This window comes from Spea bombifrons, chromosome 6, assembly GCF_027358695.1.
Source record: "Spea bombifrons isolate aSpeBom1 chromosome 6, aSpeBom1.2.pri, whole genome shotgun sequence".
Classification (NCBI taxonomy): Eukaryota; Metazoa; Chordata; class Amphibia; order Anura; family Pelobatidae; genus Spea; species Spea bombifrons.
The window spans coordinates 42,002,081-42,026,564 of NC_071092.1; the positions used below are offsets into that span (position 1 = coordinate 42,002,081).

The 24,484-nt window shown below is 40.2% G+C and overlaps 1 protein-coding gene across 1 annotated transcript; it reads left to right on the forward strand.

The window, feature by feature from the left end:
- The first annotated feature begins 858 nt into the window (after nucleotides 1-858).
- LOC128500747 (uncharacterized) lies at nucleotides 859-7,654 on the forward strand. Its single transcript, XM_053470004.1, has 2 exons — nucleotides 859-1,386; nucleotides 7,090-7,654. The coding sequence occupies exons 1-2, from the start codon at nucleotides 978-980 to the stop codon at nucleotides 7,281-7,283; spliced, it is 603 nt and encodes a 200-aa protein (XP_053325979.1). The 5' UTR covers nucleotides 859-977; the 3' UTR covers nucleotides 7,284-7,654.
- Nucleotides 7,655-24,484: the final 16,830 nt, after the last annotated feature.

The following is a 24,484-nucleotide window of genomic DNA, read 5'->3' on the forward strand; positions in this document are numbered from 1 at the left end:
ACCTGCATTTTCCCTTTGGCATCTAACTTTATTATAATGCTAATACAATGCTCAGAGCTTCCCAATTTCTATTGTGCACTGGTGCAGCTCCAAATACAGTTAATGATTTTTGTCCTGTATGTAAATTTGACATTTTTGAAATGGAAATGAATGTGAAATCCATTTGACTATAGAAAAAGAGGGGGGGCACAGAGGACAGGATAAGTGGCTGCTTATTAATAGCCCTTCAGATGGTTTCTTGCAGAGGTGTGCAATGCGAAGGACACACACAGCATCTCTCAGTGTCTTGGAATAAGCTGGAAGACGAGTCAGCAGCACCCTGGACAGCTCCTCATAGGGAAGCCGTCGATGTGTTCGGTGCCTGGTGCTGAAACCTTGTCTGCTGGAAAGGAACAAACACCCGAGGATAAGAAGAGAGAGACAGCCATGTGACATCCCACAGCCACAAGACACACTCAGCCTGTATCCACAGTGTGGGTCTCAGCTGTTGGACCACTTGCTGATATGGAATACTGCACCCAGTTCTAAACTGTTCTGCTCCTCTTCTCCATTGCAAAAGAAGTTGATTGTTATTCATCCTTTGGGTTGATCTTGTAAGTACACTGGGGAGGGACAAAAATATGTAGAGACTTTATATTTGCATCAAGTGAAGAATGTGTTGAAGTTTGGATGGAACACAAATTATGTCCATGGAGCAGAATTCTGAAGAATGCATGGTGGCCCCATGAGACATTCTCCTTTTTTTCCCCCAAAGGTGGTCTCATTGGCTATTGCCCAAACCGTGGAAATGTGGATTGTGTGATGCTTCTTTGAACAGAACACAGGCAGGGGATTGTGGGGTTTCCTGTCATCGTTATTTGGACACTTCTTCAGGATCAAGTCCAAAATAAACTATCACCCAATCCAGGGTGTGGGATTCTGGCACAGTAGGAAGAACAGAGATTTGTTTTTTGGTCTCCCCCTCCTGTGACTACAATATGATCATATGTAACATTAGCACCATCAAAGACTGGGGTTCATTTTTGTCTCAGATCTTACCCAGAGTCAACAAGACCCTCCGTTTGGTCCACCAAGGTATTAATACTGTGGAATCCACAACCAGCTCAGTGGTCAGTGTGTTACAAGAACCTGAGCAGACATCATATCTCCCTCACACAGAACCCATGAATGCCACCAACTTCACCACTGGACTGGATCACCTATTTCAGTACTCTTACTCCGAATCAGAGGAGGACCACCTTTATAAGGACTACAAACCACCGCCAAAGGAACCGGTTCCTTTACCCAAAGCTGTGCTCTACCTGTTGATGGCTGGCTTGGTAATGGTAGCAGTGGCTTATGCAATTGTTGGCCACCTTATAAAAGATCTTATCCATGACTTTATAGGTAAGTGGACCAAGTATAAATGTAGTGTTTCTGGCTACAATCATCTGATCTCAGTCTTTTCTGAACTGCCAGATCTATTCTGCATTCACAGTGACTTGTGCTCTGTGGTTAAAATATATATATATAAAAGCTGTATATAATCTGAAATCTGATGTAAAGATTAGGAATATACACTTTACGTTTTTTTGTGCTTGTTATGTGAAGCAGTATACACATTTTACAGGGCTGCGTTAGGACATTACTAGAGACACTTTGAATGACCTCTCCCCAAATACATTTTATTAACTGAGTTGAAAATAATTGAGGGCCACATGTAGCATTTCTCTTCATTTAAGTATATGTGGATAAATTAAGGGGACCTTTAAGACCTGGTAAGGTTAAGGTTTCTATTAGAACTACTTACTTACCAAATAATGAGGTCATCATGAGCTAAGAAAGGTTATGCTTCAGAAAGGTCTCAGATTAGCCCGTCTAAAGATGCTGTTCCATTCTGGCAAAGATTAAATGCAAAGCAAAACATTTATTGGTGCATGAAAATGTCACAGAAAGTATATATTGTTTTTTTTTTTTTTCTATGGGAGCAGCCTATCAGTGCCCGCTTTTGCATCACATGATAATTAAGTGTTCCCAGTGAATATCATAAATAAGGCAAAATTGACTTGTTAAAAAATGATTTCAGGGAAGAGACTTTGATCCTCTTTCCCCAACACTTGAGTAAAGTCCCAAACTAACTGGGATGAGGCAGGTAAGCAGGTCTTTGCTTGCAGATAGCTTTGGGTAAATAGTAAAACCCAACGTAACTGTGTTGGATGCTCAGATCTCCTTTCTGAGATCAGTATTAAAAATATTATCAGTTAATCAATGAGGGTCGATAATCCCCAAAGGAACCCTTCGAGTTAGAGGTGCGGAGTGTTGGCCGAGGCTAGATTTTAGTGACTATCATATCTGATATTTCTTGAGTTTTGCCCAGGAATCTCACACTTCAGCCTTTAAAATAAATAAATAATAAAATAATAACAATAATATTAATAATAATTATTATTAATACAATTTTTTTGAACCTCTGTGAGACATAATGGTAAGTATGACACATAGGTGCCCTTGGCTCTGAAAAGCAATAGGCAATTTAACCATTAACAACAGTGGCTATAATAATTTCATTTCCATTAGACAAATAATTCATTCTATTCTCCTTCATGTTAAACTAAGGAACATTAAGTAGTTTCCCCTAAATTATTATATTTTCATTATTATTAACTTTTAATACTAGAACGAGTGTATGTTTACAGTAAGAACAGTTAAGATGAAGAAATCACTAGCCACAAATGTCGTGCTATCAAATTCAACCGATGTCTTCAAATATAGGCTAGGTGATTTTCTTAAGCAAATACAGGGATTTTGGATTTGGATCAATCATAGCTTGTTGATCCAGTGAGAAATCTGATGCTATTTTGTAGTCAGGAAAGAATGGTGCCCCTGGTTGAAATTGCTTCAACGTAGGGCTTTGGTCATCTTCTGGATCAACGGCAAGATTGAACTCGATGGACCTCTGCCTATTTTTGATATGTTACTATGATACCTCCACATTCACAATTTGGAATACTGCATTAAAATTAGAAAATCCTGTCCTCCTGAATTAGATGTTTCTCTTGTGAATATACTCCAGGTTTTATTAATTAGTTTTCTAATATTCTCCCCCTAAAACACATCTACTGAAAAAATATTTGTAAAAAAATTCCACTTTTATTTAGTTTGTGCAACGGCAGTACTAGATATTTTGGGATTCGCATTGTATTGGTGTTTTCTATATTATATTACCCTTAAAAAATATTTGGAACCTGACATGTGTCAAAAACTATTATAATATAGTATTTTGATTTTTGAACCTTTATTTTGCCATGTACATATTTTCTAACATCTAGAACTGCCACAATAGAATGTGGTTCATGCTGAATGTAGCGGTAGCCATTGGGCTGGTCCCTCCAGCTATTAAACCTTTCCAGAAAATATAGTTTAAGCCCCCCTGTTGCCAACAGCACTTTTGATCTGCTCACTCAATGTGATGTTCCATACACCTTTGTCAGAGATGTTTTATGAACACGCAGGGTCTACAGATAAACTGTGAGATGAGACGTTTCCACTTCACTGTTCACTGGGAAACCAAGAGCACAAAATGTTGGATCTTGTAATGGGCTACCAGCTTCGCATGGGGGCTCTTCGCCGGAGATTTCAGTATTGAGGCATTAGAGCTATTTTTCTGATTTAAGTGAAATTCATGCTTGGTTAATCATGTGGTGTTCCCATGGAAACACTTGATTTTCCGCACTTTAATATGGTATTGCAGACGATATGGAGAGGAGCAAGAAATGGAGCCGATGCAGATGTTTCAGAAAAATGTTCCACTGACAGGAAAGCTGACAGATAGGGAAACCCCTGGGTTATAGGGTAGGCTGCAAAGATAGAGGGGGTGATAGGACTTCCAATGTTCATATAGCAGTAATCACTAGTAAGATAGTATCTGCATTATATGTTCTCCTTATAATTGGATTTTCTTCTGGTGACTTCTCTACCCCGTTTGTCCTTAAAATTAAAACAACAGTCCTTCCATTATTAAAGGGTGTCTTGCTAACTCATGTTATGTACAAAGGGCAAGAGTCAATGTCAGTATAAGCAAAAGACCAATTGACTAACCAATCACATTAATTATACTTTAAGGAAAAATTAAACACGATTATATGTAATTTCTTAGTTGGATTGCTAGTGACGTGTTTGGCAATTTTAGGCGATTTTCACATTTACTTAAACATATATTGAGAAATAAATATTAAAGGATATATTTGACACGTAATGAATTTAGGGGACGTGGAGGCATTCCTTAAAGTTCATATAGCAGGGGGGTTCTCAAGTAATCCCATAGCTAGTGGGACCATGAGGATTTATCACCACCTGCTCTGTGCCAACCGGCCCCAGTCTGTAGTAGGCATGTCTCCCAGTGATTGTTGCATGGTGGAGGCCTATGTGCATGACAAACATACCCCAGGAGGCGTGGCTAATGCTAATGGAGTCCCCATTGGCGGAACAGGAGGTTGCACAGGTGAGTTGACAGGTGAACCTTCTGCTATTGGTTAAAAGGGTGAGTAGGGCAGGAGGTGAATGGGACTAGAGAGAGTAGTTCCATAGAAGGCCGTGGATAAGCCTGCAAAGATTTATAAAAGATCTACACAACCTCCTGGCATGCATATATGTCCATGGGGGCCATCCATAACCAAACTGCATTGGGGTTGACCTGGAAATTAACAGTTCTACTTTAAGGCTTGAGAGAGGATTATTACACATAAACTCAGTTTGACTTTGAACTCGTTTCCCTTCTCACGTGGACGGAACTTAATGAGTCAGGTAGCTGAACTCCATACAGACACAACTATTGACAATCTTTCATTGATTTCCGTTGTCCTAGCTGAAGACATTCCCCTATGTTAATTATCACAATTTTGTAGTGATTTGGAAACAATTAAAAGCAATCTGATCACTCGTTATATATTTATATATATATATATATATATATCTTCCTGTTCCTGAATGTAAATTGAAAGTGTAATAGCAATATATAAGTGAATTTAACCCATATTTACCTTGGGCTATTGCATACCGTGCTATGATAAATACCTGTTTATTTAATATATGATGAACCCACAGTCACCTGATGCCGCGCGTCCTCCTCGTTCCTACGCCCTGTTTGTCATTTGCTGCGGCTGATACCCGGCTTGTCCTTCACACTGAATATGAATTCCTGATTAGTTTTGCATTTTACCATTTTATCAGCGAGAGACGGTCTGCGAGAAATAGCCGGACGCCCTTATTTTGCATCCTAAGAACCTCAGTGTTGTCGGGAAATCGAGATATAAATCTATATGGAAAATGTATAAATGTAACCTTTATCAACAATGACAAACCCATGGCCTATTTTCTGACGCAGTGCTTTTCAACATTTTAATAGTGAGGTAACTGGACTGCGAAGGAGCCTAAACTAGTGGCGGGGAAGGCTATATTGAATTGGTGGCTTAATATAATCAGGCTGAGGGCCACACAACGTACTATGAGATCATCCTTCAGCCACTTGGACAGCTTCTAGAGACCTGTACCTGGATAGCACCTTCTCAAGACTAACAAAATAGGTGGTCGTTGACTTTGAAGACTGTTTTACAATAATTTAGTCTTAGTCTGAGAGGGAACAGTTCCTAAACGTATTAGACTGACGTTAGACAGGGTCTAGGTGTCCTACTGCTAAGTTTCACACTCCAGTAAACAACATCCATCATACAATAAACTTCTGGACATTCTATTTTTAACCAGTGCATTCCTTTTTCAAGAAGTTTATTATAAAACTCCCAGTGTCTCCAACATATTTTTTAGGGGAATGCTCCCTTTTTAGATTATCCTTGAACCTAATTCTTACATATGCATAAAACATATTGGGTTTTTTTTCTTAAGTATAAATATGATCTTGCCATTTTATCATATTGCTGCCAATCCCTAAGATACCTCATGGCGGAGAGCAACCTCAAGCGCTCATGACGCATTCGCATTCTACTACGACAAAGCAAGAAGAGTCTAGAATGTGTGTTACAACTTCCAATATGGGTGGACAATAGGATTAGGGTCATGAATGCCCTTTCTATGCCTCTTAGGGGTGCCAGAGGTAGAAAATAAAATCCTTATAACTAAAAATGGGAACATTAAATATAAATAATATTGATGCAAGTGGCTGATTACCTGCAATGCTGGATACAGTTACACCGTACATCCTATGTGACGGCTAAACTTTAAGTTTAGTGGGTACGACGTCTGATCACATTTCATTTCGTTTTACCTTTTTGACCATTGCAGACTGGCAGGGTTAATGCAGCGAGGAGATCGGCAATGCTTGCTTCATGCTGTTGGCTTCAATACTTTACTCCGATTCCTCACCGATAATGACGTTCCGTTTCTCTCCATGCTCTTTGAAAGCCCTACATTGTTTTTGCCCATTGACCTACTTTCACCTTTGCACAAGTCAACTAGCAAGAGCCATGAAGTGTCCTGAAAACCGTTCGTACGTCCAGGGGAAAGCAACGCGGGGTATTCCTCAATCTGCCACGTTCACGCACCCTGCACATCGTCAGGTCAAGTGGAAAAAGCAATTATCCCTTATTGCTGATTGAATAGCTCTACCTGCAGATCATCTGGAGAAGAAGAGCATCCACCTGGCAGAGGTCTTTGCCCTTTAGTCATAAATGGTTTGGCATTTTTTGACAGGTCTTAATGAAAGCTCTGTTGGTTAATTATATTAAGTGTCATGTACCGTGAAGTGGGATGTTTTCATGATACTTGCTTTCTAGGGGCTATTTAAACTTAAGATGGGGAGTGTGTTAACGTAGTAGATTGATTATACACGTATTGTTATCAGAAAAACAGAATATGACTCAGAAACCGGACTCTTCACTTTACCTGATTGTCCGCTGATCACCAGTCCTGCTTATTAATATAATAATAATAATAATAATAATAATAATAATAACATAAACATCATTCTAAATGTGTATCTATTTTGTAGGTAGGTAGATTGATAAATTACAGATTTAATAGATTGTGACATTTTTCCACTATCGTTCTTGCTTTAAGGTACGTGGCCTCGCTTGTAATTGAAACATTTTGTGATTACAGATTGGATCTTTGGTTCTAATCAAGATGCCAACAGTAACAAAAGCGACATCAACTGTATCAGTCACCTTGTGAATGACGCAACCACAGACCCAGATCTCTCACTGCCATCCTTACATCGAGAACAGCTGCCCAGCCACATCGGGGATGTCCGTATTTCTATGGAGGAGATATCATACTTGCCTCCACAAACATGAAGCAGATCCCCATTGAGTGGATGACGGAAAGCCACTTGGTGGACATTTCTAAATATTTTGGGACGTGAATCTTTATTGGACATATTAATGAGCACACAGAGGTGTTTGAGGAGTGAGGACACCAAAAAACATATTTTATTTCAAAAAAGCTCATGCTTCATATACATTTATATAATAATAATGTTCTTAGGTTTCCCGAGTAGTTATTATAAAAACCCTGACATACTTTTCTAACTGTACCAAGTTTTGAGATTTCTTGTTTGCCGTCCAAGTCATAAAAAGAAAAGTGCTTCCGTCTTTAAATACCAGTCAGAATAATTTTGCACTACTCTAATACCTTTGCTTGCATGCATTTCTTGGTACAGAATGAGTTAATTACTGAGCAATTGGCAAGAGATACACATTGGACCAGTTTTTTTTTTAACATAGAAATTAAGAAAACCATTATTTTGTTAGGTTTATATGTTTGTGGTGTAACAAAGGCTTGTATGTGGCCGGTATAATTCCATTCCTGATCTCACTCCTTTGGGGTAAAGCAGTGAAGTCATGAAAGTGCATTCTGGAGGACCTACACACATATAAAGCATTGAACCATAGCCACGGGTCATGAATTGTCAGAAGAACACAATAGTTTTGTGTTTTTGTATATTGCTAAAACTCTCTGTAGGCGTTTGGAATAATTGGAATGAGTTGATGCTTCACTATTTTGTTAAATGAAGTATATTAATATTTAGATACTGGTCTCACATCTGGTTAAACGGAACAGTAAGAGCCATTTACTAATATTAATGTATTAAAACTGTGATTGCCACTTTGTCAACCAACATCACTTCAGCTTCTGTTGGACTGCAACACCTATCTCTCATAAGCTGGTGTCCAGAACGTTACCTTCTTATACGGCAGCTTCTGTTATGCTTTTTCATTAAAAAAACAAATGGCAGTGTTGACCGGTGAGCACACTCAGTGGTATGTGAGGTCGGTCAAAATGATATCCACAGACTTCCGCGGCGGAACTGGCAAGCCACTCTGCCCAGGTTTGGATTTTAGTTCATCTTAGAAGGATTGGACCTTTCATGAGAAAGAACAGCTTGATGCACCATCCAGGCCACATACATCGTGGATTCTTGATGAGAGGTTGAGGAGCTCATTCGGATCTTTGTCTTGGACACCATAAACATCCAGATGAATCTTAGTTAAGATGGAAGCCAAGGTTATTGGGATGTTATCGAAGAATCCCAAGGTCGGGGTTGAGTTTGTGGCTTTGTGAATAGTCCCTTGCAGTGTCCTGTTTTGGCAGATGCTACAACTACAATCAACAACTAGTTGGCCAATATCCATGACATATAGCAGAATTATCTTCCATGCCTCAAACAAGAATTTATGAGATACAAAGGCTATGGAGGGCCCACTTGCCTAAGATGGAAATAAATTTAAGGGCTTTCAAGGTTGGCCAAAGTAAGTAGGAGAAGTGTGGCTGGTTGCGGATGGCATTGTCGTTAAGTCACACTGTATCATCCTCCAATGCAACCAAAAATATAGGAATATCCCTTATCTGCCTTGTGGTGACTGGCAGTGGATACAACTGTGTACATGGCACCTATAGAAGTTTCTGATTACCTGTTAGCGGTTCCCTTGTGTTAGAAGTATTTAAAGTTTGTTAGCCGTTATGTTTTCATTAAATCAGAATTTTAACTATTTGCCCAGGGATTGGTAATATAGTGCTTGATATATTACCCACACCTGGGTTTAAAGAGTTAATAAACAATCTTGTCAATACCTTGACCTGAAATCTTTACTTAAATATGTTTTATTACGTAGTCCCGGTTATTTTCATGATCGTGGCACAGTAAAAAAGGAATGATACATAACCTTCTCCTCTTTGTATACAAAATCCTGTTCTTGTTTTTATCCCGATCTTTAATATTGAAAAGGGCTTGTGACCCCTGTTTAAACATAGAAAGAATTATATGTTGTTTTACTTTCTGTTTATGGTATTCTGGAAATTATTGTTCTATTCAAAAATTGTTAACTTTTCTCTAAAAATGTATGTACGGTACAAGCAATTAAAAAATGTTTTTTAATATACAATTGCCTATTGTATATTTGACTTTATACAAGATTAATGTCATTTTAAATGCACTGAATGGTGAAAGAGGCTACTATCCAAGATTAACACATTTACTCAACTGCTCCTTGACATTTTGGCTAAGATCGGGTATGTGGGTGGGGAGGCGATTTGATTACCTGGCTTAGCGTTGAAGCAGTTCCTGCCCACATCCCTTAAGCAGGGGCTCCTGGTAGCCAGAGCCATAAAGTGCCCAGGTATACTCAAACCTCCCCTTAAACACTTCAGTGGTTCGCCTTTTTGGGGTCTTCTGCCCAGGGATGGAAGGAATGGGTCACACATCCTTTCGGTCTCCTTCAAACCCCCTCTTTATGAGTTTAAAAACCTTGGGTTTGATCTAGGACTGGTGCTTTGATCTAGGACTCACCTCAAGGACCGCTAAAGCACAGAAAGACAGCTTGTGGCTTTAGTGGTGGAGGGCAACAATATATGACATATTACATGAGTCACAGCAACTATGGCTAAGATCTCTCATGAAATAGAAACCATAGTAGAAACCAAGAGTAGGCTGTATGATTGCACTGGTTTCAAGTCTAGCTGCACCCAGGGGGCTTCCACCTTGTGGCCCATTGGCCACTTTGCCCCTCCGGTACTCACTGGCACACATTTACACATACTCACATTTGCACACCCTCAAGCTAACACACACACACTCATGTTAACACATACTCCCTCACACACACTGCGTATCACACACACGTACACATGCACATCCATGCTCAGGACTCACACTATTCCTGGCCACGCTCCAGCCGTCCCAAATGCTAGTGCAGCGCTCCTCCAGGTGCGGTAGGACTCACTTCATGTGCAATCTTGAGAGTCAAATAGGCAAACAAGCAGGTCACATCTGGGGGAAGTGGAAATATGTGCAATAGTCAATATAGTAACATCAAAGAAAAACACTTTATTCACACCCTTGGACAAAAACAATAAAAAGGCTTCTGCCGTGCTACAGTAAACTTATTTAACCACAATGTTCCATGTATGTTGAATTGCCTGGTTTCCAGCACCAAGAGAGTCTTCTTTCAAGGGAATCTCCCAACCAAGCTCCCAGAAGTTGGTCTCAAACTTCTGTTTAGCTAAGTTTTCTTTTCGATATTTTCTTCATGTACAAAGAACTGAAACTTATATTTTGCTTTGCAAAACGTCAAGACAAAGGCACAAGCAAGTTTAACTTTCGATCGGAAGCCTTTCATGAATTAATATGTAGAGACATTCTTCTCCTCTGCCCATCATGTCCTTCAGAAGCTGTGCTTGACAGGACAAAGTGACAGGCGTGTAAAGGCAGATGGTCAATAAATTAGTCAATTAATCTACAAAATGCTAATTTATTTGGTGTGTCCTTGCTAAATGAACATGAGAATACCAGGAAACATCAAACTTGGCAGGATCTGCACAAAAATCCTGCTGTACCTACTTCATTGTTACAATAAAAAACTGCAACTTTCAGATATTTAGTTTGGCAACATATATGGATTGTATTGCTGTCTGCAATGTGGTGTGTTGACATTAAAAAAATATAATAAAAAAAAAAGGTGGTCACATAGCCCCCTATTTACCAGCCTGTGCCTCTTCTCCTACTTCCACCCCTAACCTGTGTTATGGGGAAGCTAAAGTAAATAAATTAATAAAATGCCCCCTCCCAAAGGTAATTTTGTGATTTTAACCCCCCCTATCCCTCAGAGGAGGGAATAGGGGCGAAGGTGGTATATTTAAGGACTATACCCCTTGGATAATTTCATCACCCCTTGCCTGCAATCAACCCCCCCCCCTGCTTAATAGGGAATCCTGAGGACCTGCTCATTTTTTTAAAACAAGTTTCATGTGAGGACATGCAAGTTCTCATTGGACTAATAAACTCTCGTGTTCTCACAAACAATTCACATTTTAGTGCAAGTTGTTTTGTGAGTTTTGATAGGCAAGGACATGTGACTTCAGGTGTATTTGGTCCTCTAAACTTCTTAGTGAATAGATTCCAATGTTTTCAAAACTTCTACTGCATTTACTAAATAGATAATAATACTAATAAAAGAATAAGTATAATAAAAAATATTATTATTTTTATTAATTTTATAATGATGGAACATGCATGCCTGGAGGCACAAGATATAGAAGGTCCCCTGGTGTAACATACATGAATATCAGCCCCCCATATTTTCCCTACATTTGAGCGAATACACAGTTGGGGGATCTCTAATATGTGTACCTCATTTGCAGGAGTTTACTTTGCTCCACTTATTTTATTAGGATTTCCAGATACAAACTATCCCTTTAAGAGGAACATGGAGTTAATAAGGAATTCTACAAGCATGCTTTAAGGAACGTTCCTGTGTCTTGGGCAACAGCTATTGCTCATCGCAAATGGTTAACAAATTCTAATGGCTACAAACAGAGACTTTAATTTCAGACACGCCAGCAATAAGACATATTCAAGGGATGTAACCTTTTTTTGAAGTCTCAAATCCACATAAGGAGCTTTTTTGTCTTAAATTAGCTGGCCAGGGGTAGAGAGGAAACAACATGCCATTTTCAATAAGTCTGGGATAGGTTAAGCCGTCTCCCCACAAGCACTAATACGGACCTGATCCCCCGGCAATATATCTATGCATAAAGCCGAGAGTCTTATCATAACCTGCTGTTTGATTTGTTTTAAGCCGTAGACAAATGTAAAGCTCTGTCATATCTCTTTATTCTGGGCATGCATGGTCTGAAGTGATAACTACTCCCTTTCAAGCATTGTTATTTTTCGGGATGCATCTATTATGGGTAATCTGCTAGAATTGTGAATTATTTCATCTTGTATTATGCAGAATACATAAGCGACATGACGACCACAGCAATACAAATTAGTCTAACCCAAGAACAGACAAGACAAGGCAACTTAAGCTATGGTGATCCCCACCAAGGAGTGTTTTATAATATTGCTTGTTTGTCCCAATGCAGAAGAAACATTTGTGGCATATCCACTAACCTCAACACACACAAAAATCATATGGCAAGAAAAAACCAAAACAAACAGAAGCATAACATTCAGCTTGATTGAACTTATTCCAAGACATACCATGTACAAGGCATACTGCAACATGACACAGAACATAGACATGGATGGAGGATCAGGGAGAAGACGTCACCGGAGGAACCGGCATATTGTTCTCAGTTCACGTTAGGGCAAAATGAGTTGAAGGATCGAGACGATACGGAAGCGGTCGGCAGAGAAGGTAGGAAAACATTTAGAGAGTGTGAGAGTGAGCGAGAGCATGGGTGAGAATGAATGTGGGCACCGGGCAATGAATGGGCAGGAAAAGATGTCTAACAGAAAGCTCTATGTTTGGACAATTCCATCTCTTACTCATTGGGTAAGTTCCTGCTAGCAAGCGTTTCAAATTTCTACTCATTCGGGCAGTCTAAACCCGAGATGCAAGGCACATTTCTGTTAATGTGCTAAGCTAAGCCGGTCTTTTGCTGATTTGCATTCTTACTGAGCCAAAGATATGGCTCAGATAAGGTTCTCCTACCTTACTGAATCTATGTGGTTAACAATTGCACCTTGCGGATAAGATCTGTCTTTTTTTATTTTTTTTTTAGATTCCAAGGCTCCCTGATTCCACAGCAGACTAATGTGACATATCCTTGTATGATGGTTCAGAAGAATCAGGTAAGTATCCAGGAGCGCTCACAAAAATATATGAAAAACATAACAAATAAAACCAATATAGTGTAGTATGTTCCACTTTATGGTATTGCCATATACCTAAAAATTATGAAAGCAGAACGCATCAGTATGCCCTTTGTGAAGATCAGTGGAAGGGTTCACGATACAGCTCAGGACATCTTCCAATACCCCGGTTTAAATTAATACTTAAGCATAAATACAAAAAATATTAATATGTTGTCTATAGGTTTGAGATTGTGGGAATTGTGACAGTCTTCACTCACAGCATTAGAGGCCTTTAAAGAAATCATCGCAGAAAACAATATGGGAAGTAAGGTTAACCATCTCCTAGAAGAAGAAATCTAAAGTGGAATCAAGTCAATGTTTAATGTAGAGCAGCTGCCAGCCGTGATGAGTAAGAAGCATCATGTCATCACCTAACAGCTGGGCAGAGATTGCACAGCAGACTGCTTCCTTCAAACCCAACCTGAAGCTACTACGCAGAGCTAGAATTTTAGTCCATCATTTGGTAGACTACAATTCCCAAAATTTTAACTCATATAGTTCTAAAATTCAGGCCTTAACAAGACTGTACTTATGTGTTATCAACACGGCTTAATTATCAACACTGATCATAAAAAACTGACTTGTTCAATCTCCTTGCTCACAGATATGAATTAGTTGTATGAACTGTAATAATAGCAATAATATAGAAGGAGGAAAAGGAAAAAGAGAGAATAAAAAGGGAAACCACAGAAAAAGTGAATGGAGAAAAGAGAAGGAGAGAAAAATAGGACAAAAACAGCAATGGGTAAAGAGAAGAAAGATAGGGGTGAAAAAAGAAAAAAGAAGGAGAGGAAAAATGAGTGAAAAAAGAAAGCTGAGAAGAGAGAAAAAGAAAGAGAGAGAACAGAGATAGCAGAGTAAGAAGGTGAATAAGAGCAAAAGGGCGGATGACTAGCCACAAGTGATGACATCTGGAACTTCAGCAGCTGAATCACAAAAGTTGAAATTACTATTTCTCTTAAAAAAGGCACAAAACCTGCAGACAGTGTCAGTTACCTTTTTCTTTTGGCACCAATTGGACTGTGGGTCATATCCACCATCTACAAATCTCTAGCGTATGTATACCTAAATACTATAGATCAACTTTGCTCCCATATATCAGCGAGAGGATGCGCGGCACGTCAACTCTCTCCCCTATTCACACTGAACTTCATCCACTAAGTGCATTAATGAGCTTCTTTAACCCGTGCCCAATCCCCGACAGAATCTGGAAAGACATGGCCACCAGCCCAGCATGGGGACCCAGGACTTAGAGCTTTATTCCGTTGATATCCTGGTAAAATATCAAAGAAGGAAACTTTTATGGCTGTAGCACACTGTGATACACTCATCCATGGAAAACATTCTGAGCTCCTAGAAAAGAGGGACTTCGCGGGAGGAAAGAAAGATAGTGGGGATTGGGGTCCTAAATGGAGATCCGTGACGGGTATTCTGCAGACCAAGAGGGTTCAAAGAAAACACAGGAGAAGAGATACCCCTACAACCTTACAACCTCCTCCACTCCACTGATGTGGAGCATCCCTTCACATGTTAATACAGATCAGTGGCCGGCTGCGTCCCCGTTCCAGCTGAGCTCACCGCAGAGGTGTGCGCCTCCCCGGGCCTCCTGCCAGATCTTGAATCACACATTGCCAAAGGCTTCCCTGCAAAATCAATTCTCCTCCAGTGATGCGAGCCAAAATATAACTGGCAGGGACAGAGGAAGGAAATCCTTGTACGAGGAGAGCTTTCCTGAGACCCAATAAACGGAGTCACTGGAGTCAGATCTCATTGCAAGCAGCACACTGAAATAATTGAAATACTATATTGTACATACATTTGAACCCATATTTATCCCCCTGTTTATTCTAGATTGTAAATCTAAAAGAAGGGGAAAAAAATGAAATGACATTTGCGAGTGGTTTCCAGGAAATCCAATTTTAATGATCACATTTTACATTGTAGTATGGAGCCCCTTAAGGTGATTGACCCCATGGCTGAATGTTGAAAGTACAAACAGATATGTGAGGAGGAAGATCAAAAAGAGGACTTACCCAAGTGTTTTTTTGGCAAACTCTGATATCCAACACACATACACTATATGGACAAAATTATTGGGCATCTGACCATTACACCAAAATGGACTTTGATGACATCACAATCTAAATACATAGACATTGATATGTAGTTGGTCCCCCTTTGCAGTTATAACAGCTTCCGCTCATCTGGGAAGACTTTCCACAAGATTTTGGAGAGTTTCTGTGGGAATTTCTTCCCATTCATCCAGTAGAGCGTCTGTGAGGACCTTCACCAAAACATTCCCACAAAGTTGGAAGCATAGCATTGCCCAAAATGTCTTGGTATTCTGAAGCCTTAAGATTTCCCTTCTATAGAAGTAAGGGGCCCAAATCCTGAAAAACAACCCCAGACCATTATCCCTCCTCCACCAAACTATACAGTTGGCACAATGCCGTTCAGCAGGTAACGTTCTTTTGGAATCCGCCAAACCCAGACTCGCCCAAAAGAGAAGCAAGATTCATCACTCCACAGAACACGTGTCCACTGCTCCAGAGTCCAGTGGCGGTGTGCTTTACACCACTCAACGCTTGGTATTGTACTTGGTGACGTGAGGCTTGCATGCAGCAGCTCGGCTATGAAAACCCACTCCACGAAGCTCCCGCTGCACATTTTGGAACTCTTCAGCTATGGAATCTGCAGAGCGCTGGCGACTTTTACGCGTCCTATCACAGTACCACGCCTGGATTCAGTGAGATCCTCAGAACGACCCATTTTCTTCACAAATGTTTGTAAATGCAGACTGCATGGCTAGGTGCTTGATTTTTAAACACCTGTTTTAATGGGTCTGATTGAAACACCTGCATTCAATAATTAAGAAGTGTGTCCCAATACTTTTGTCCATATAGTGTACCTGGAGCTTGGGAGCAGCTTGTCCAGGGATAGCTAATGCGTCCATACAGACACAGATTGTAAATGATTAGACCCATTGTAAAGACCCATTGTACTATACTGTACAATGCTGCCAATGCGTAATAATAAATAATGAAAATGCTGTGTACAGAAATACCAGTTTTATCTTAGAAGAAGAAGAATCCAGACTTGGACCCCCTTCTTAATGTTATAGTAGACGGTAACTTTTAGCAGTGTTGGAGGCGCTACACATACATTAGCGGCAGCTGATTATATAGTGGCTGCACCACTGGGCCACATGGAAATGAAATCCAGCGGAGTTTAACATAAATTTAAGGACATTACCAGGTGGTATAATTGATATAACTGATCCAGTAATCCTTATAGGTGCTGGAATATAATTAAAACCTGCGCCATTTAGCTTTGTGGAAATGTAACCCCCAAAAAGCAGGCTTAAGTAAATGTTTATTCATTGTGAGGAGTTTTCAAGCCAATTTGCATTGAGGGAGAGGGCAAACAAGCCCAATTACAGTGATCAAATATACATGCTGAGGCATCAATGCTTCCCGTTTGCACTATATCAAAAGAGATGTTTGCGACTGCACGCAGTTCTAATTGAACAGACAATTATAAAGGAAACTCAACATAAATTCAAGCAAACAGAGCCAAATGCAATTCAAGCTGTTATTAAGAATAAAAATCCCCAGCAGTCAAAGGGTATTTAAAATGAGGATGGGTCGTGATTGCCCTCTAGTGTCCATTTTATAAACTGCAGACTCAGAGTATAGAATAGAGACTAACCAAATTGGGTTTAATGTACTAATTATTGAATTGATCATGAGATGCATTATAAATGGAAAACCCTAAAGAGTTTGCCCTACAAGAAAGGCTTTGGATGTGCGCCAAGATGCTTCATTAACCTGGGAAGGAAAAATGTGTCCCACGTTGTCTCACCTACAACTCATCTTATGGTGAAAAACCCTATTATTGGTATTCATGTCCAAAGAGGCCTTTTGCTAGCATGCAGTTCAGAGGACAAATATGGGAGTTGCAAATTATAAGGTGCCTTTCTACTTTTGGTTGACCTTGGATGGGCAGAGATCCCATGCGGTGTCCCCTTCTACGGCCACCACCGCCCCAACTTGCATTTAAACTCGCATGTAACACTCAAGTTAATTAATTTGCGAGTAGACTATTTTTTAAAACACTTACATACACTGACCTCTCCTGCATGGGAACTGATTGTCATTTTGTGATTGTTAATATGAGTTGGCTTTATTCAATTTGCAAGCCGACTTGCAAACACTCACTCTTTAGTACTACTAGTTTAACAAGTACAACTCTACTATATACATAACTCATGGTTATGGTGCTCCACATAGAAAAGGTCATCTCCTAGAAGCATAGAGCTATAGAACTTATGTATTGAAAGTGGTCAACTTAAACCTTAAATTTCAGGTCATTTCAGCTTTGAATATAAAAAAGGATTTTTTGTTTTGTTTCTGCAAAGTAAAGCTGGTGGATTGTCTACTCATTACTGCCAACCATGTTTGCCAAATCAGTACCAACATTTCCCTGAGTGGGTTTAGCTACCTTAGTACAGTCTTCTACAAACAAACGCTATAATTTAAATTAACCAGTAATTTTTATTTAGAGCCTGTGTTAGGGGTTTAGCCACTTCAATATTGCGAAGAATGTCGTAATAAAAGGAATATCTAGGTGGCTAGAACTTGATGGGCACGTGCCTTTTATCAGCCTGAATTAATATGCATGTATTGTGTATTGCAGAGTCGCATTAAAATCATATGGATGAAAATTTATAATAAAGTAAAATCTGGCCAATCTAGTTTTCAAGCTGTAAAAAAAAAAGAAAAGCTGTGTTATAGAGTTTCTGACCAGCTTTCTGGAAGCTAATCTGATAACATTCCTGTTCCTGAGCAATTTTAGACAATTATAATACAGACAAAGAATGTTAAGTGTCTCTCAAGGCTCTCTTTATAACCCATTTAGTATTGAAATAATAAAAAACATACCCATTGCTTATTCTATGACGTCTATACCAGTGTGAGAAATATATATCTATATATATATAGATATATATAAAAATGTATATTCTAAAGCATTTTCAAAAATGTACTTCTCTGGTAGATTATGCCACCCCTACCCCCTATGCCTGTTACCGATCGGTAGACGATAGGAATTGTGACCTGGTAGGGTCACTGTGGTCATAGTATTGCTCCATGGCTGAAGTGGTTAACAATGAACAACTCTGAGTGTGTGCCAGATATTCAATTATGCCGATCGAGTGCTCTCGCCAGCATTAATTCACTCCCTGCCAAATGCCAATCCACAGCTAGAAGGCATTTTGGACTCATGAGAATTCTACAGACAATTTAGCCTTCATAAACAGAGTGACATGGACTACAGCTTCCACGAAGGGTGAGCACAGCAGGGGGTGCCGTGAGATTGGGGCCTGATGTCCCAAGCGGACCTGGTGGCTTCCACGTCCCTTGTGAGAACGATGTCAAAACAGAATTTAGCTGGAGAGCTACTTCACTCACACTCCACGCTGGTCGGGTTAGGATTGAGCCTGATTAAAATCTTGCTTCATTGTTGCTAATTCGGTTAATGATATTATCCCCTTAAGGACAATGGGCGGTCCCTAAACCCATTGAAAACAATGCATTTTGAGCCCGTACATGTACGGGCTTTGTCATTAAGGGGTTATTATAACAATGTATGGAACATTGTTCTTAAAAATAATCTAGCCAGAAGATAAGGGATAAGTCACTCTTTAACAGATTTTTGAGGCCAAAAAATCACTCTCTCTCTTTTCTTGGTGCAGAAAACCCTGTAGCCAGTGGCCTCTGTCTCCTTCACGTGGCTAGTAGCACCTGCATAGGTTAAGTATGATGAGATACATATAGCAGTAAAGTTACTAAAGTAAAGATAGCAATGATGTAAATAATTTTATCAGTGCCATATTTTCTGTTTCCTTATGACATAAGAGATAAATATACATGAATTTGCAGATTTTACCCTGAGCAAGACCTTTGAGTCTATTCACTAAGAAGGTGAGTGATCAGATGAGTGAAATGGTCAAACTCAACTCCAGCTGGAGTTGTTTGCGAGGGCATGCGACTTGAAAACTTTGAGAGTTATGGGCATTAAAATTCGAGTTTTCATGTCCTCACCTGAAACTTGCAACCACCGCTACAATCAATAATTAAATAAAAAAGAAATAATAAATAATAAAAAAAAATATTGCCCACCATCTTCTCCCACCTCATGCATGTTGGAGTAGGTTTTGGTTAAAGAAACCAAGGGGTTAAAATAATAATTAAAATAAATCCCCTATAGGAGCCACAAAGCCCCATCCCCTGTCCATTTGGATGAAGGGGGTTAGAAACAAATAAAATGCCCCTTGGATGGGCAGAGATCCCATGCCGCATCCCTTTCTGCCACCACCACTGCCCCAACATACATTTAAAGTTTGAACTTAAACCGTAACAAATTCCAGGTAATTTCAGCATAAAAAAGGAATTCATTTTCCAGTGCGATGTTTTGCTTCTGCTAAATAAAAGATGTTGGTTCATCTTCTAATTACTGCCAACAATGTCTGCCAAATCAGTTACCAACAGTTCCCTGCGTGTTATTATCTACCTTAGGAGTGTCTTCTACCAAGGCCACATAGATCATAAATGGAATGCTATCATATTTAATTAACCAGTAATTAACTGCGGCAGGGGTTCCCAATTTAAGCCCAGATTTCAGGTTTCTTTAGGTAAAATTACTTTAAAAATAAACTATTCACTTTAACTCATTACAGAATCTAAACCTAAGATAAATGAAATTAGTTATGACGACACTACACCTTTAAGTGTGTCTGCAAGGGTTTACTATGGACCTTTGACTGATATAGAAGGGGATAAAGTCATCCATGGAAAAAAGGAGATTTTGGGCAGCTACCAGGCTCCCCATCATCGCTATTCCATTTCAGACACACAATCCTCGCCCCTTCTCTCTGCGTTCCTCGCACTTAATAACCTCCTTATCGCAACTTCAAAACGCAGAAAACTTGGCTTTCCTCCTCCGGTAAGCTGCTTATAAAAAAGGAATAAAAACAGGAGGTTCTCCTAATCCAAACCTACAGCGTGTTTCATTTAACCTCTCCTCGCCCAGGGAGCAAAGCTAGCCAGGGGGTACCAGGCCCGGACTAGCCATCGGCTATTGCGTTTATTTTGATCATGTTAAAAAGCAAATAAGTACATTTAAAAAGTTGCTCATTAACCATTAGAAGGCCAACCATGTATGAGATGCACAGTAGGCAAAGTGACTTCAGGAACCTTATCTCATACATGGTGGCACCACAGCCCCCCACCTCATAAAAAAAACATTTCATGTGTAGTGGGACTTCTATATTTCTATAAAAAAAGATTAAAAAAACACTTAAGATAAACTCAAGTTCCCTGAAGGTCTTGGCCAGCTAGTGTCTTCTCTATCCAGTATATTTCAGGTGACATATAGACATCCTATCTGGATTTACTCTTCCGTGAAGATCATTTCAAAGTTACATCCTGCTTGATGAGGCTATTTATCAATGTTTACGTTATGACCTTGTCTTAGTCTTTTCCGGAACTCTGGTAATTGGATTTTTTTTCCCGCAATGAACCCAGGTGACAGAAAAGGGTAAAGCCAGACATTGGAGTGATGGCATTCAAATTCAAGCGTCTTCAATGCTCTGAAGAAGACTATGACTTATTTATAAGTCATCTAGATTTAGATTGTGGAGCCTCACAGGTTTGGGACATAAATCAGTGACCATATTAATTAATTATATTATAGAACATGCTCACCTGTTTGATATCTACCTACCTTTGGAGGAAATGTGTCGCTCCTGCATAATGCATAGAAAATCTGTGAGATGTCACCCAGGAATGAAGATGTCAAGGATGAAGTTATCGTTAGGATGGAATTTCGAACGCATCTATAATAAGTAAGCGCTGTTTTCTATTGTCAAGCATTATCGATGACGCCAGAGCCGGCCTTAGGTGTTCTGGCGCCCTGTGCGGACTACTCGTCTGGCGCCCCCCCATCCCAAAAAAAGAAAGGAATCAAAACTTGTAACAAAACCCCAATCACTATATACTACGCCAAACATTGATGTGGTGTAGGCCTACCACTTCATTGTCTGGCTTAGTAGTAGGGATGCACCGAAACGAATTCTGGACTGAAACCAAAAGTGCAGCATTTACCTGGCCGAAACCGAATATGACCCCCCCCCCACACCATAACACATAACAAAACAATTAAATAACAATATTTATATATATATATATATATATATATATATATATATATATATATATATATATATATATGATTAACAGCAATCACATTCTTATCATGCCCGCAGATTCCAGGATGTACTCGTAGACTACTTGGCATGATAGGAGTATGATTGCCCTATGTACCCCGTCTCACTCCATTCTCCCTATCTACCCCCTCCTAACTATCTACCCTCTCCCTCTTTGAAGTTCACTTACCTTTCAGAAGTCCTGCGGTGAGGGTGCAAGGCCTCTGCCTCCCAGCTCTGCCACTGTATGGAACAGTATAGAGTGATGGGAGTTATGATGTACTTTAGAGCATAATTATATAATGAAAAATACATTGGAAATGGTACAGCATAACACCCATCACCCTCACACCCTTACCAATCCACACGCATACCAATCCACACATATACACCAATCCACACATATACACCAATCCACACATATATACCAATCCACACACATACACCAATCCACACACATACACCAATCCACTCCACACATATACACCAATCCACACACATATACACCAATCCACACATATACACCAATCCACTCCACACATATACACCAATCCACATATATACACCAATCCACACATATACACCAATCCACATATATACACCAATCCACACACATACACCAATCCACACACATACACCAATCCACACATATACACCAATCCACATATATACACCAATCCACACATATACACCAATCCACATATATACACCAATCCACATATATACACCAATCCACACACACATACCAATCCACACATATACACCAATCCACACATATACACCAATCCACACATATATACCAATCCACACACATACACCAATCCACACACATACACCAATCCACTCCACACATATACACCAATCCACACACATATACACCAATCCACACATATATACCAATCCACACATATACACCAATCCACACGCATACCAATCCACACGCATACCAATCCACACACGTATACACCAATCCACACGTATACACCAATCCACACATATATACCAATCCACACATATACACCAATCCACACGCATACCAATCCACACGCATACCAATCCACACGCATACCAATCCACACGCATACCAATCCACACACGTATACACCAATCCACACATATATACCAATCCACACGCATACCAATCCACACATATACACCAATCCACACATATACACCAATCCTCACATATATACCAATCCTCACATATATACCAATCCACACACATATACACCAAACCACACATATATACTAATGCACACATATACCAAACCACACATATATACCAAACCACACATATATATACCAAACCACACATATATACTAATCCACACATATACACCAATCCACTCTCACTGTCACTCTATGCTTTCCTACCTTTCCTCTTTCAGTTTCTTTGCCTCCTCTTCGCTCTTCTTCTTAGTTCTTCTGTCTTCTCTTCTTCCGGGTCAGAGGGCACGGAGACCGGTGGGCGCGGCTTCAGTGCTGTGCGTCGGGATCTGACAGCAAACCCCGGCGCACAGCAGCTGTTGCCGCGGGGATCACAAGGGAGCGGTATCGGAGGTCTGTTAAAGACCTCCGATACCGCTCCCTTGCGAGCCTGCTCCTCCAGCGGCGGACATTACTGTCCGTCTCTGGAGGGGTGCCGGGTGCCCCCATACTGGCGGCAGCGGACCCCGCGGTGGCAGGGGCGTCGGACCGCGCTGCGGCGGCGGCGGCGGACCCCGCGGCGGCGCCCCCTGGAGTGTGGCGCCCTGTGCGGTCGCACAGGTCGCACACCCCAAAGGCCGGCCCTGGATGACGCAAAGGATAATGGGAGGTAATCACCCCAAACCATTTGGTCCAACTGGCCTGCCCATTATTTCTGCTGTAATGACTCAAACCTTCATTGGTCCATTCTCATGTATTCATGATCGCCATATGCCTATTGACCTGTTTATATCTCCTTACTGTTGACCGCTACCACTGCATCACAGCAACACTTGTAACATTTTGTTTTATATCCTTATCTAGCGAGAATAAGAAAAAACGTTTCTTCCCGAGGCTGCTGGCAGCTCTGTGGTTATTGATCACACAAACGGGAGATGAAAAGTAATTTCAGAGGTCAGATCAATACTCTGCATTACAGTCCTTCTGAGGATCTTGGCACAAACGCGTCTCTATACAGTATGTAGTATTGATTTGGTTTTAAAGATTCAGCAAATCATACTAAATATTCTTCATTGGTCTTTGGTTCCCCAGACAGAAGGAAATACTAAATCGCAAACAACCAAGGGACCACCGATCCCACCTTTTGTTTCATTCCCCCTTAACCTCCTAATAGACTATAAGTTCACAAGGACAGAGTCCTCGTCTCCTTTAGGACTGAACAGGTTTAATATAGAATACGACTCAGTACATGCTATTTATATATTGATAAAATGTTAGTCACTTCAAGGAAGTACCTAGGAAGAAAACAAAGGTGCCTTCAGCTTTATGACATCATCGTGCGTCTTCCATCCTGTAGGTCCGGTTTTGTTAAGCAGAGATAAAATCATTAGAAAAAAATACAGTTTACAGCTGGAATTTTTCACTTTTTTTAGGGTGTCTGCCTGCGCTCCCTTGTGTTACTGCCTGAAACCTGCTTTTCCTATAGTAGATGTTCTGACAAACATGTTCAAGGTGTTTTTTGAATATTTAAATACCAGGCAAAAAGAAGTCGATTCACCATGATTTGTAATTATAATTATATGTGAATATTTAAGTCGTGAGATTCTCCTACACAGAAGTATTAATATTTATGAATCACTGCAGCTCTTGGCAGTATAATGCGATTAAAAAGAAGCTGACACGTTGTGTCTTCAATCTAAGACAAGACTAAGGAACTATCAGGAACATAAGGCAAACTAGAAGAGTCGTATGGCTATCTGTCCTCAAAATCTGTTTCCATGTATATTATGTGAAATAAAAATCGCCTGGTTCTCCCTTGAAGACTTTAGTGGGTCCTTCCTTGGGGGGACCCACTAAATCCAGCCCTCCTTTGGCTTAGGAGGGAAAAAAGGGGCTGCCTGGTTTATACTGTGGCCTTACCACGTGGAGCACAGATCACCGCTTTCCAA

Coding starts and splice junctions, on each gene's coding strand:
- LOC128500747 (XM_053470004.1), top strand. CDS start 978: ATGATCATATGTAACATTAGCACCATCAAAGACTGGGGTTCATTTTTG. Junction 1,387..7,089: donor TCTTATCCATGACTTTATAG/GTAAGTGGACCA, acceptor TTGTGATTACAG/ATTGGATCTTTGGTTCTAAT.